Source organism: Acartia tonsa, chromosome 12 (assembly GCF_053477335.1).
Source record: "Acartia tonsa isolate MP-2025a chromosome 12, ASM5347733v1, whole genome shotgun sequence".
Taxonomy (NCBI): Eukaryota; Metazoa; Arthropoda; class Copepoda; order Calanoida; family Acartiidae; genus Acartia; species Acartia tonsa.
Window position 1 is genome coordinate 29,224,116 of NC_137271.1, and position 13,435 is coordinate 29,237,550.

The window sequence follows — 13,435 nt, forward strand, 5'->3', positions numbered from 1 at the left end:
TAGATATTTCATGGGATACAGAAAGATGGATAGATATATCATAGGATACGGATAGATAAATAGATATTTCATATTTCATAAAATACAGAAAGATAGATATATATTTCATAGGATACAGAAAGATGGATAGATATGTCATAGGATACAGATAGATAAATAGATAATTCATAGGATACAAGAAAGGTTTCAAAATTGAAAAAAAAAACTAAAGAGGATGATACCGACATTTCATAGAATATGGAAAGATATCTAGGTATTTCATAGGATACAGAAAAATAGATGGGTAAATATAAAGATATACAATGTAAGATAGATAGATGGAGTCAAAAGAATAATACTTAAAACATGAAATGAGAATATAAGATCGCGAGATATATCATTGAATAGAAAAAAGTTTGATAAAAATTCTAAGACATTAGATGATTAGTTTATTAATATAGAGAGTAATAGGGTTTAATTAAAAGGATTCGAACTTTAAAGTAAAAATACGAATTAACTTTAAAATTATAAAATCGTTTGTGAAAATATAGAGAAAACTACAAAAAAAAAACTGTTTGTAACTAAACTAAAGAGATAGGCAAACAAAAATTTTATAAAAACTAGCTAGCTTTGATTCTCTTTAAGTAAAGCCTTTAAAGCATTTTATTTAATTAAAACTTAAAAATTAAAAGAGACGTGTTTTCAATTAAAATACCAGTTAGAGTATACATATATCCTCATAGAATGTTAAATTTAAAAGAGTTTTAATCTTCTGATCTTATTTAACTAACTAAAGTTGCCCTTCCTCTTGCATCTAGGGGCTCTGAAGTCTTCTTGCTGATTTGCTGGTGTTTTTGGTCCGATTTTTATGGGAATTAGTATCAAAACTAAATTTCACATAGTTTTAAGGATTTTTGTGTTCATATACCCAGGTTCTACGAAATACCAGAAAAAAAAATCGTTTTACCAGAAAAGTGGTAAAGCTGGTCAACCTGGTAAAATATACCAGTTTCGTGGTAAATTTTACCAGCAAAAATTTTAGCCAAAAAATTAGTCAAATTTTACCATTTTTTTTGTAAAATTTGACGAAACAAAAAAACCCGTTTTTTGTGTTTTAAATTAAAAACAGCTCTTCATAATCAGTTGTAGTACTTTAAAATAATGACTTCTATACAATGAAGCCTAAATTTAAATTTTTTTTTTTTTTTTAATTTTACCACTTTTGGAAGTTTTACCAAAAATGTGGTCAATTTTACAACTCTATTTTTCAGGTTAAGTCCGAATTTTCGGACTTAGACAAAAAAACGCAATTTGGTCAATTTTTACCAAAAAGTTAGTAAAATTTGACAAGGTATTTTTTTAGGCTAAGTCCAGATTTTTGGACTCTGACAAAAAAAATGAACTTGGTAAAATTTGACCAACTTTTTGGTAAAAATTGACAAGGTAAATTTTTAGGCTAAGTCCAGATTTTTGGACTTTGCCAAAAAAAAAAAACTTGGTAAAATTTGACCAACTTTTTGGTAAAAATTGACAAGGTAAATTTTTAGGCTAAGTCCAGATTTTTGGACTTTGCCAAAAAAAAAAACTTGGTAAAATTTGACCAACTTTTTGGTAAAAATTGACAAGGTAAATTTTTAGGCTAAGTCCAGATTTTTGGACTTTGCCAAAAAAAAAAACTTGGTAAAATTTGACCAACTTTTTGGTAAAAATTTTTACTTTTTATTGAATTTTTTCGCATAAAAGAAGCTAACTTTTTTTTAAAACCTTGAAAATTATTTCATCATTTCTTTTAAAACATCCTCCCGCATCGTCAAAAATATATCAAATTTAATATTTACTTATTTGAGCTAGCTTCATACGAATTAAAATTAAAAGAAAAAAAATCCAGGGTGTGTTTACGCAGATGTGCCGTGTGCATTTGAATTTATCGATTTTTCATCTTTAATATAAATATAAGCTTTCGTATATTCCCCTGAATGTTTCTAAAAGAAAGACAGAGATTTCGAATTATAGAGTAATTTCGCTACAAAACTTATATTTTTAAGTTTTGAAATTTATGGCACCTCTGTGCGCGCATGCGCACTATTGATAAGCTTATGATTATTTGAATATAGAGTGCCAAAAATAATTATTAGTTTTGATTCAATTTAATCAAATATTTTGAATCAAGAAGTAAATTACTACTCAATTTTCTCTAAATATTTAAATTTGTAGAATTTACAAGGAAGATTTTTTTTAAGCAAGATGTTTAAAAATGTGGCAAAATTGTGGAACAACAATGTTTCATGATTTCTATATTTATGTTGTCTTTGCCAACCGGAAATACCACCGAGATGGGTTTTTAAAAGATGAATGCCACATTTTTTCGGCGTTTTTTAGACATTGATTGATTGATTGAACGTTGACGATAGAATTTCAAACAGAGTATATAACATAAAAATACTGAATTTTAAATTATTTTTTTAGCAATTTTTCTAATGTCTAACACAGCTCTAAAAAGATGCATTAATTAATATGCAGCAAAAATGGATTGAAGATAATCTTTTTTTTTCTATGAAGGCCGTACCATCAAAAGCGAAATAATTAAATAAATCATTGTATACTCTTTTAGATTTCGCGAATGTCGCGCTTGTTATTCATAGCGTAATAAATGTCGAAAAAACGCGGCAATATCTTTTAAGAACCCGGCCGGAAATAGATTCATTATATGTTCATATATGGTTAACAACTATATATATATTTAAATATTTTTTTTTAATATTGAATGCACTATATTTTTTTATATTCTATCGAATATATATTTTATATGTCATTACAAAACTATATTACATTTAATATTAACATTAAAAAAAAAACATCAATTTAAACTTTCGTAACCCTGTATTGGCTTCAGAAGTACAGTTCTACAGAAACCACGGTACACGCTTGAGCTAGCATCACCAGCATGGCTCTGCCTAGGCTTATAATTAGAAAGGCCAGGGTATTATTAGTGGTTGAAAAGTTTGTACATTATTATTACAGGTATTGTGTCTTTAAAGGGACTGTGAACGTAAATTTTTCTCATCTTAATATCAAATCTTAACATTATCTTATTCATAATATCTCACAGATAGAGCAAAACGCGCTTTTGTTTGCTTAAAAAACGGCTTTTTCCGACGATTTTTATAAGGTACAGGGAAAGGAAGAAATTTTCCGTATTATATAAAATGTCCATTAAATTGATTTTTTGGTATTATCCTCTTAGAAATTTTTTTTTCAATATTGAAAATTTGAGTACCCAAACCCCCCCCCCCCCCCCGACAGCGAACTATGAACTCTGGCCGCAGCGCTCGGCTCCCTAGCCTGCCTAGCCGCAGCGCTCTGCCCCCTTGCCTGCCTAGCCGCAGCGCTCGGCCCACTTGCCTGCCTAGCCGCAGCGCTCGGCTCCCTAGCCTAAAACCTAACCTAACCTAAAATAGTTGTTCGTCAGTAGTCGGGGGGGGGGGGGGGGGGGGGGTACAAAATTGAAAAAAATTGAAAAAAAAATTTCTAAGAGGATAACGCCGATTTTTTCTCCCATTATAGCTAAAATTAAACTTTTTCACATGGTACAGAAAGACATCCTGTTAATTTTATTTAAGAAATAGATATTCCTAATCTAACAATAATTTTATTTTGGTCAGGTTTATGGTAATGAATGTAAAGATGGACGGGCGAACATGGGAGCAGTTACTCTTTATCTTACTGCAGATAACTCAACTCACCCTCACAGAAACACCACCAAGACGCAGGCACATAGATAATTATTATAGAGAAGTTACGATTTTCTTTAAGTATTTAAGAACAAATTCACTAGCATTTTGCTTGTAAAGAAGAAGTAATGAAATTAGTTTGTTTAGTCAGCACACTAAATCTAAAATAAAGAAAAATTGATATTAATGTAGTTTTGACCTAAACAAAGAGTTTCCAGTATGGCTTTGAAACCGATAAATATCCCCTGGATTAAAAATGGTTCTGGGCCATACTGAAAAATTACGTATTACAGACAATTTTCTATGAACAATAGTCTAGAAATTATATTATCAATACCAGCTTTGTTAGGCCAGTCCTTTGGCCCCTCGGGGCTAACAAAATTGCTATTGATCTGAAAATTTCTCATTTTACCAGTCGCGGAAAGCTGTCTATAATACGACGCGATAAATAAAATCAGAGACAAAAATACCATTTTTAGATAAAAAGTATACTTTATACCTACCTACACACTTAAATAAAAATAGCCTATTTATATTTAATTTGTTCTTGGATCTTTAGTTAATAGTTATCTATGCTTATCAGGGAGGACACCCTTGGAGGAAGGTTGACCCAGGCCATCTTCCAGACCCTCATTGTCACATGGATCAAGGCTAATCTCTATGTTGTTGTGTCCTGTGAACTTTGGGATCAGTTTCTAGAGGTAATGTTAGCTATACTATAATTAAGATAACCTGCAGAAATAGATATTTTATTACTTGGATGTTACACTAGATTTTTATTTTCTCTAATAAAGTAAAACTCCCAGTGGGCTAAAATGACGATAACCCTAATTCGCCCCCTTTACTCCATTCCGTCCCGTCCTACTGGATAAACAAACTGACCATTGAATGAGTTTCATGTTAGCAACCTAAATTGACTTCAATTTTTCCACTGTCATCAATATCCACGTATATTCTATATCCATTCCATAATGTTTTATTTGTTCTACAGTACAGGAATCAGATCTATTTGCCAATCGTCCTAAAGACAACCAATGGTTGATTGTACGTCAAGCTTTTAATTTTAAGAGGGATAAAATGAGGGATTTCAAAGGTTTGAGGTTGGTAATCTAATATATTTTTTTTTTAATTTTGAAGGGAAACAAATAAGGGGTTTTACGGGTTGAGTGGAGTTAACACCCTTTAAGCCCCACCCTTTAAAATCTGTATCAAGAATTAAAAATGAAGTTTGGGGACGAATTTTTGCTTCATTAATTTAGATGAATTATTTTTCCACCAACTTTTCTACTTGTCAAAATAAGTTCGTTTGTTTTAGGTTTTGAGGGGGTACAAAATTGAAAAAAATTGAAAAAAAAATTATAATTATAAAGATGTAATTTTGTTAATAATCATTAATGATGTGGATCAATTTATCGGGGATTGCCTTATCCCTTTAAATCCTTGAAGTTTTACCAACAAAATTCCGTTTGTCCCACTGTCTTATTTGAGAGCTTTACTCTCATAAACGTTATCATTGTTATTTTGTGGAAGGGAATTATGTTTTTTGTAAACGCGAAGCTTTTAAAAGCAATGCATTTTTTGTAATTTCGCCATGGACTGACGTACAGTTTTGTTATAAAGTTGCTGCGCTAATAAAACAGCAGTACCTAAGATAAAAAAATTTAAAATTAATCTTCCAAAATACTTACTAAAAATCATCGAATTTTTTTTTTCAAAATGAAAACATTTAAAAATAACAGAGGTGGCTCTAGAGGAAGGGGAGGTGATAAGGGTGGCTTTAGAGGCAGAGGCCGTGGAGGGGACAGGGGTGGTTTCAGAGGACGTGGTGGCAGAGGGGGTGGTAGATCCCCTCCACCAAGGTAAAATTTTAAATTTTAAGATTAGTTTAGATATTGCTAGCGGCTGCGGCCCTAGCATTTAGGGGCTCTGTATTAAAAAGGATAGATAGGGGACAGAAATATAGTCTAAAACCATTCCGTGTCATATGAGAAGCTTTCCTACCTATAAAGGAGAACTCAATCGGTTTAGTAGTTATCGAAATCTTAAGCTAAAGACAAAGAACCTTTTTACTTTAAACAATTTAGTATATAAACAAAATATATTAGTGTAATTTCCAAATTTGCTAACTTTAAATGCCTACCATCTCTTTTATTGCTTTATTAAAGATTTTCTAAAATTACAATAACTTTCCTACCTAGATATGCTCTTTTTTATTAGTTCTTCCCTTTTCTACCAATCAAAAAATTTTAAAAACCTTTTTTTTAATGAATTTTAACTTTTTAAGTAAATTATTTTTATTTTTTCAGGTATGAGAGGAGAGATGGCTACGGACCCCCCTCACATTACTTCACAAGGGAGGCACACCCCAGGGGCGACTACTCCCCTCCACAACAACGTTACAGAGGCCCCCCACCGCCAATGAGGGATATGTCGCCACGAGGACCCCCCCGCGGACCTCCTCCCCCCCACCACAGAGAATATTCCCCGTCACCCAGGAGGGGACCTCCCGGTAGGGGCCCACCACCCAGGGATTACTCACCTGAACCAAGAGGTCGGCCACCCCCAAGGTAAAATCAAATTTATATCAGGGATGTAAAGGGATAAGTCAATGGCCGATAAACTGATGAACATCAACATCGATGATACATAAAATTAGTGGTTAAAAAACGTTTGAACACTCAACTTATTGAAACAATAAATCAAAATTTAATTAACTCCCCAAAGTAGTTACCTAAGCCAATGAATAAGAAAACGTTATAATAAAACTTTTGGGACTGATGAAATTAACAGTTCATTGTCTCCTCTCAATAATGACATAAAGTACCTAGTTTTTTTACCTAATTTGATTTTTAATAGGTATTTTTTAGAATTTTGATGATATATGTTATTTTTAATAGATAACGACATAACATTTACTTATTATAAACTAATCTGAATATTCAAGGTACATGTCACCACCCCCATCCAAAGGGCCACCAGGTGACTATTCTCCAGGACGCAGGGGACCTCCACCCTCCCCGGGTAGACGTGGACCAGGGACCAAGGCTATTCAGGAATGGGTTATTAAATGATTTAAGACGAAGTAAAATATTGTTTAAGTTTAAAAAAAGATTGTACTAAAATAATTCACGTTTCTGTAGACACAACGGGAAACATGGTTCTTATGGGATAGGACAAAAGACGAAGTATTGAAATTAAATCAAGATTTACCTAATAAAAATTAGGTACTCAAAGTTTTTGAGTTGACGAATAAGTAAACTTGTTTCTGAAACTTTGGATACCATTATGATATTTACACCATATTTTACCCTCCCTGCCTGGGGTTTAGGTCTAAATTTATCTAATATTAGTACTTGTTTGGGACAGGGATCTAAAGGGACAAGACAATGGCGGATAAATTGATGTACATCAGCAATGATGATACACAAAATTACCCCTTCTGTGGAGTATAATTAGTTGTTGAAAGCTTTAGACACTTAACTTGATTAATCAACCATTCAAAATTCAATAAAAGTCCCTAGAGTTGTTAAAGCAACGAAGAAGAAAATAAAGCTTTGGGGACTAGTGTAATAAACAGTCCACTTCCTTCCTTCATTTAATCCTCCATAACTTAGGACCCCGCGTTCCACGACTCCATACGCCACGTGAAGCATATAATCAGTAATGCCGAGTAGTATGGACACAGCATGTTCTTGTTAGCCAGGGATGTTGTTACTGCTTATGTTTTCCAGGTAAGCTTTCCCTTTATTTTTTCTCGTTCTGCGTTTTCAAAGATGTTTAGTTAGATAAGTTTGCTGATTTTTTTGCCACGTGTCAAGATGCCTGTAGGAAATGAATGAGGGGGGAGAGGGGGAGTCGAACCTACACACTTTTATTTTTGCTTTCAAAAGAAAAAATTTAGGTGTGAGAGTAAGGGGGGGGGGGGGAAGTTCTGACACATTTGCGTAAACAGCGAGTATAGGCTTTATCTTTGGGACGGACGGACGGACGGACAGACATCGTTCTACTTTGTATTATAGATTAGATATTTAGTAGGGAGGGATGGGACATTGGGCTGTAAATTACACTAGCCCCCAAAGTTTTCAAATAACATTTTCTTATTCTTTGGCCTAACAACCTTGGGTACTTTTATTGATTTTTTATTGGTTGGTTCATTAAGTTGAGTGTCCTAACATTTCAATCACTTATTGTAATCTACAGAAGGGGTAACGATGTGTATCATCATTAGAGATGAACATCAATTTATCAGCCATTGTCTTATCCCTTTATATCCCTGTAATTATCTAATTAACTAATGAGCAATTTTATTCCAGGTTGAATATCAGTGATACGAGGTCGAATGGGGCCGGTGCCCAGCAAATCCAGGAGGTTGCGCAACAGTTTTCGCGGCCAGAGCAGTAGAATCAAGAAAAATATGTTTAAGTGTTGTTTCAATCAATAAAGATAAAAATGAAAACAATTTTTTTTTATTTTTGCGATTTATACCTACAAGCGATGTTTTTCTATAATTAAGGTCGTTTTTTACCACTTTCTCGTGATTTTTACCACCCGTTTTTACCACAATTTTTGGTAAATTTTTACCATATTTACCCTATTTCTGGTAAAATTTTACCAATTTAGGGCAAAAATATTACCAGGTGTTGAACAGTTTTACCACTTTTTCGGTAAAATCTTACAGAAATTTGCGGTAAGATTTTACCAAAAAAGTGGTAAAAATTGGTCAAAATCTGGTATAAATTTGCGTCCTAAAATGGTAATATTTTACCGGAAATCTGGTAAAATTTTACCGATAATTGTGGTAAAAATCGCTGGTAAAAAGCGTCACAGAGTACCACAAAAAGTGTTTTTACCACGGTTACGGTAAAATTTTACCACCTTTTAAATCGTATAGGCTGGTAAAATTTTACCATAAAAGTGGTAAAACCTAGGTGTTTTTATGGTATTAATTAGAACCTGGGTATGAAAGGGCAAACAAGTAGCTTTATTTTTATTTTCTGTGCTGCTTTTTTGTGAAGGTTATATTTTCCATATAAAACTTACTTTATTTGCCAGTTCGTGAGTCATGCAAAAAAAGACATATTTTTATTAAAGGTTTCGTCATTCTTAATATCTTCTTCTAATATTCTTCTTTCTCTTTCTTTCTTTCTTTGCTACTTATGGGTGTTGTCATCCTTGTTTACTCTACAATTCACAAATCAAAACAGGCCATCTAAAGAATTTAAAAAGAATTTAATCTTTAATTGTAAATACGTTAGTGAGACTTTTATTTACTCTTGCATTATTTTGACCGCTTAAGTTTTCTTGATCTTTTTCTAACTTTTTTAGTAGTAAAGCTACTCTTTAATTTTAATTGACCGTCTGTCCCTTTATCTCGACCCCTAGCATCGTTTCGGAAAGGTTGGGCAGAAAATAGCATAAAATCATCCTATGACCTATATCTTAAAATATAATAGCTTGAAACCACCCCTGAACCTATTTAGAATTGCCCTAAAAGGGAGTTCCTTGACTGTTATAAGAAATAAAAGTCTGAAATTTGCTGTGAAGAGTCTCAGAACATTGAGCATCTTCATTAAAATTTATCCTAAACATTCGTTCATTGAATAGTTATTTATAGCCTCGTATTATACAGCTTTCCGAGGATATTAAAATGATAGCTTATAAGAATAAAACCAGTTTTTAAGCATCGAGGAGCCGAAGGATCGGGCACTACTTTATATATACGCTCGTTTATTGAATCCAGGGGAGATGTGAATTATTAATATAATCTGTTCTTAAGTAAATTTGTGAAATTTCTGCCAATATTTTTAATGCACATACGTCAATTTTAACTCTTCAACTAACTTAGTTAGGTTAGCTGTTCTTTATTATATAATTACTAGCGGCTTCGCCCCTAGCATCTAGGGTCTTTTTATTCAAAGGAATAGGAAGTAGCCAGAAAAAAAACAGTTCAAAGCTTAAATCTAATGCTAGAATAGCCTTAAACAATCCCGGGACGTATTTAAAGCTTCCCTAAAAATGTTTATAAGCTTCGCTTCTTCAATACAATTGTATGTATTTTGTATTTCAGAGCTTGGCTTCTTATGAACCTTGTGACTCTTGTTATTGTTGATAATTATAATTAGGAGTAAAAACAAAAATATTAAGTGGACACAAACATTTGAAAATGAAAGAAAACTATCTGTCCACCTTTTCTTTAATTTACTTACATATGACATGTCACCTATGTAGACTGAAGGTCAACATAAGTTTCCAAGTTGTTTATTTAAAACTAATCCTAAGCCTGCCTCCCTAGCCTAATGGGGTATATTAAATAAGCCTAACCTTGTCTGTAACCTACTTACTTAATATTAAATAACAAATAAATTTTAAACTTGAGTAACATAAGGCGTATGTGTATGTTTTTGTCATTCTGTAGCTAGTACAGAATATTTTACCGCTGAACCAATTTGGTTCTACTTTACAGTAAAGCTTCTTAAAGATCCAGGTAAGGTTTATAACATTACCTCCACCCTCCAAAGATAAATCACCCCTGAAAAAAATACACTCCCATGAAAAAGTAAAAGTTTCTTTTTTTTATTTTTTATTTTAAAAACTAAAATTATAAATAGATTTGACTTACCCTCCCTCTCAAGTGCCCCAAGAGGAGTCCAGGGGCGTAGCCATTACTAATAAAGAAAGGAAAACTAATGAAAAGAGTAAGAGAAGCAAATTCTTACAGAATAACTGCTTGTTGAAATATGCATAAAAATGTAATTTCTATTATCCGCAAATGCATTAGAATTGCACGCTCAAGAATATTTATGCAGCATAGCTACTCTACACAGACAGATATGTCTGCAGTATAGCTATAATTTGTATGCAGCATAGCTACTCTACACAGACAGAAATGTCTGCAGTATAGCTATAATGCAAAGAAGAACGATATCTGTATGTCCGTCCGTCTGTTTGAAACTTAAAATCTGGGCTAAGCTTTTCTATAGATAGGTGTCTGTACGTCCGTCCATCCGTCCTTACGTCAACGTTAAATATTTTAGGCATGTTAGAAATGTCCTATAGATATAAAACTTTGATGTTAATGTTCGTTTGTTCTACCTTCTGATTTCAAAACTGAATATTTAATCCATTTTGTTATTCTTCGTTTTTATGTATGTTTTCATCCTAGTAGCACATATATGCAGATAGATGGATTAAAAATGCACAAAAGTGTGTTTTTTTACTTCACAAATGGAAATTGAATTACCAATCTTCAACAAAGACAACAAATATTCATAGTAGCGCAGACAAATAAGCTTTTATCCTTATAATAAAGTAACGTGCTGTCTGTTTGTCTGTACCGAAGGATCTCGCTGAACCGTTATGGTTCTCCTTTACAGATTAGGTCCATTTTTGGGGAGGGTACCACCAACCTCCCAAGATAAATCGCCTTGAAATTTATGTTCTTCTATCATTTTCTATATATTTCTGCCTCTATATTTTTTTTCAGGGCTGTTTCTTAGTCTTCATTCTTACTATACAATTCTCCTTTGTCTGTCTTTACCTCTATTAGTCTGTCCGTTGGGGAAGTGTGATTTTCTCGGCTGCTTTTTAATATAGTATGCAGATTTTTTTTGTGAAAATACCAATTAACAAAGTGCTACAAATTAGTGATTCATAAGTCATGCTTCAAAATACATTTTTTCCCAAAATGGAATTAAATTTTTTATTATACAGCATATTTTCTTGCTTTTTTTGTGACAACTAAACATCTACTCTATAGCTTACTTTGTCTTTTGTTAATTTATTTGTGTTACGCAACTATGGATGTTACCGTCCTTGTTTTCATATTTCTATCCTTATATTTTTGAGAATTCATGGATTTAATGAGAGGCTAATAGACGATAAATTGCACCTTTCCTCGTTCTAATGTATGAAATTTTTATATTTTAGTGTAAGAAGAGAAAGTGGATGAAATTACCTCTACTATCTAATCTCTCCCTGTTCTTAAGTCGTCGATATAAAGTAAATAATTTGCCAAGGGTATTTCAGGGGTACAAGTATTCTATTAAATAAAAACTGAACACAAATTATAAATATTTTAACTTGTAAATTGCTGTAAAGAAACAATATCCTTAATATTAAGTATTAAGGTATTTGTGTTGAAACCTTAATATTCAAATGACTTCCAAAATGATTGGGTTTTTATTTTAAGGAAGCTTCACATGGGTCCCATTTTGGTTTTAGGCTATCTTATTGCTTTCTTATCCATTCAAATAAATATAAAGTTCATAGATCCTATTAGCGCAACCGCTAGTATGCTATAAACAACCACCTGCCCTCCAGCTAATAAGTAAAAGGTATTAAACGTTTTTAAGCATTCATTTCCCTGTTTTGAAGAACTAAAGGGGGATATTACTTGTTGAAAATGAAGCATAGCATACCTGAGCATTAAACAGGGTTAAAATATATTTTAGCAAAACTACAAATGATTCAGGATGTTACATGTTCATGAATCTTTGTTCAATGGGATTTATGAAACTGCTGTAGCTAAAGATATGGTTCTCCGATATGGTTCTTTTTTACATTAAAGCTTCTTATAAAAATAGGGAATATTTATAACAACATATATGTAAATATATAGGATATAGCCAGCCACCCTACCAAGAGAAATCGTCCCTGAAAGTGATACATTTTTGAAAGACTAAATTGAAGATGTTTGGTCGCTAGCATGTAGTTTGTATAAGAAGGTCGTTCAATTTTCAATTTTTGAAATTAATGATCCTGCTAGAACTTATCATGTAGAAACCCAAAAATCCTATTTTAAAAAAAAATTGCACAGTAACATATGAACACTAAAGGAAAGTTTTAAAAGCTATTGATCCATCTCAACCCAAGACTACTTTATCAAACTAACATCTTTGTACAGGCCATATATATATTTCAATAACTAAGGTTATCATTCTCAATCGTCCTGTAAAGGAAAAAAACACAAATCAATAAATAATACATACAAAAAGTCTATTTTTGAAGAATCTGAATAAGATATTTAACGTTTCTTTTTGATTTGAAGAATTGTAGAGATGCATCGCATCTTTATAAAAGGTTATGTAATTAGAAATGCTGTTAAAATTAAATTTTCATAATTTATATTAATAAAAACACATACCTATAAACTTTTTTGACATTTTAAACATATTTACACTAAAGGAAATATTTTCATAGTAAAAATTTCAACACAAAATTACACTATTACTCGGCAGGGTATAATATAAACAGAGATAATTATTACTGAAAATTAACCCACGGCATTAACATAATTGGTAACGTGTCGGCTTGCAATCGGATAAGTATCGGGTTCGAGTCTGAACCACACCGGATCAGATACTAGATAAGTTGAAAATAGTAACTACTTCTGTTATATCAGGCGCGTGACATCAATAGAAAGAGTAGGGGGGGGGGGTGCTTTGGCCCATAAACAGGTGCAACTTATTACAATGCAAAGTTAGGACCTCTAGAGAAAGGTCGTGCAATCAAATAACACTGCAATTATAAGGTGCGTGCAGAGGTTTAGAACCCGAAGCGACAGATAGCCCCATAAGGGTCATCATTACTAAAATGAAAGAAACATACGTATACAATGTCAATAGTAGCTATAAGGAGCGGTGCTATAACATTTAAATAAAACAAAACTGTTGAATTCTTTGTAGAAAAGCTTTCTTGTTTATTCAGTTATTTGTTATCAAATGCTG

At 32.5% G+C, this 13,435-nt stretch overlaps 2 protein-coding genes across 2 annotated transcripts; both read left to right on the top strand.

Annotated features, from left to right (window-relative positions):
- The first annotated feature begins 908 nt into the window (after window positions 1-908).
- On the top strand, window positions 909-5,027 carry LOC145333150 (putative Rho GTPase-activating protein CG5521). The gene is made up of 3 exons (XM_080178301.1): window positions 909-3,000; window positions 3,642-3,749; window positions 4,294-5,027. Exons 1-3 carry the CDS (start codon window positions 2,924-2,926, stop codon window positions 4,430-4,432), a joined length of 324 nt encoding a protein of 107 aa, XP_080034427.1. The 5' UTR covers window positions 909-2,923; the 3' UTR covers window positions 4,433-5,027.
- A 343-nt stretch (window positions 5,028-5,370) lies between these two features.
- On the top strand, window positions 5,371-8,166 carry LOC145333149 (uncharacterized). The gene is made up of 5 exons (XM_080178300.1): window positions 5,371-5,569; window positions 6,017-6,277; window positions 6,655-6,761; window positions 7,323-7,441; window positions 8,024-8,166. Exons 1-4 carry the CDS (start codon window positions 5,427-5,429, stop codon window positions 7,382-7,384), a joined length of 573 nt encoding a protein of 190 aa, XP_080034426.1. The 5' UTR covers window positions 5,371-5,426; the 3' UTR covers window positions 7,385-7,441; window positions 8,024-8,166.
- Window positions 8,167-13,435: the final 5,269 nt, after the last annotated feature.

What these genes read in the sequence shown, in the direction of transcription:
- LOC145333149 (XM_080178300.1), top strand. Translation starts at nt 5,427, where the DNA reads ATGAAAACATTTAAAAATAACAGAGGTGGCTCTAGAGGAAGGGGAGGT. An exon ending in AGAGGTCGGCCACCCCCAAG is followed by an intron (nt 6,278 to 6,654) that starts GTAAAATCAAAT and finishes TGAATATTCAAG; the next exon opens with GTACATGTCACCACCCCCAT. An exon ending in ACCAGGGACCAAGGCTATTC is followed by an intron (nt 6,762 to 7,322) that starts AGGAATGGGTTA and finishes CCTCCATAACTT; the next exon opens with AGGACCCCGCGTTCCACGAC.
- LOC145333150 (XM_080178301.1), top strand. Translation starts at nt 2,924, where the DNA reads ATGGCTCTGCCTAGGCTTATAATTAGAAAGGCCAGGGTATTATTAGTG. An exon ending in TTTGTACATTATTATTACAG is followed by an intron (nt 3,001 to 3,641) that starts GTATTGTGTCTT and finishes TATTTTGGTCAG; the next exon opens with GTTTATGGTAATGAATGTAA. An exon ending in GAAACACCACCAAGACGCAG is followed by an intron (nt 3,750 to 4,293) that starts GCACATAGATAA and finishes TATGCTTATCAG; the next exon opens with GGAGGACACCCTTGGAGGAA.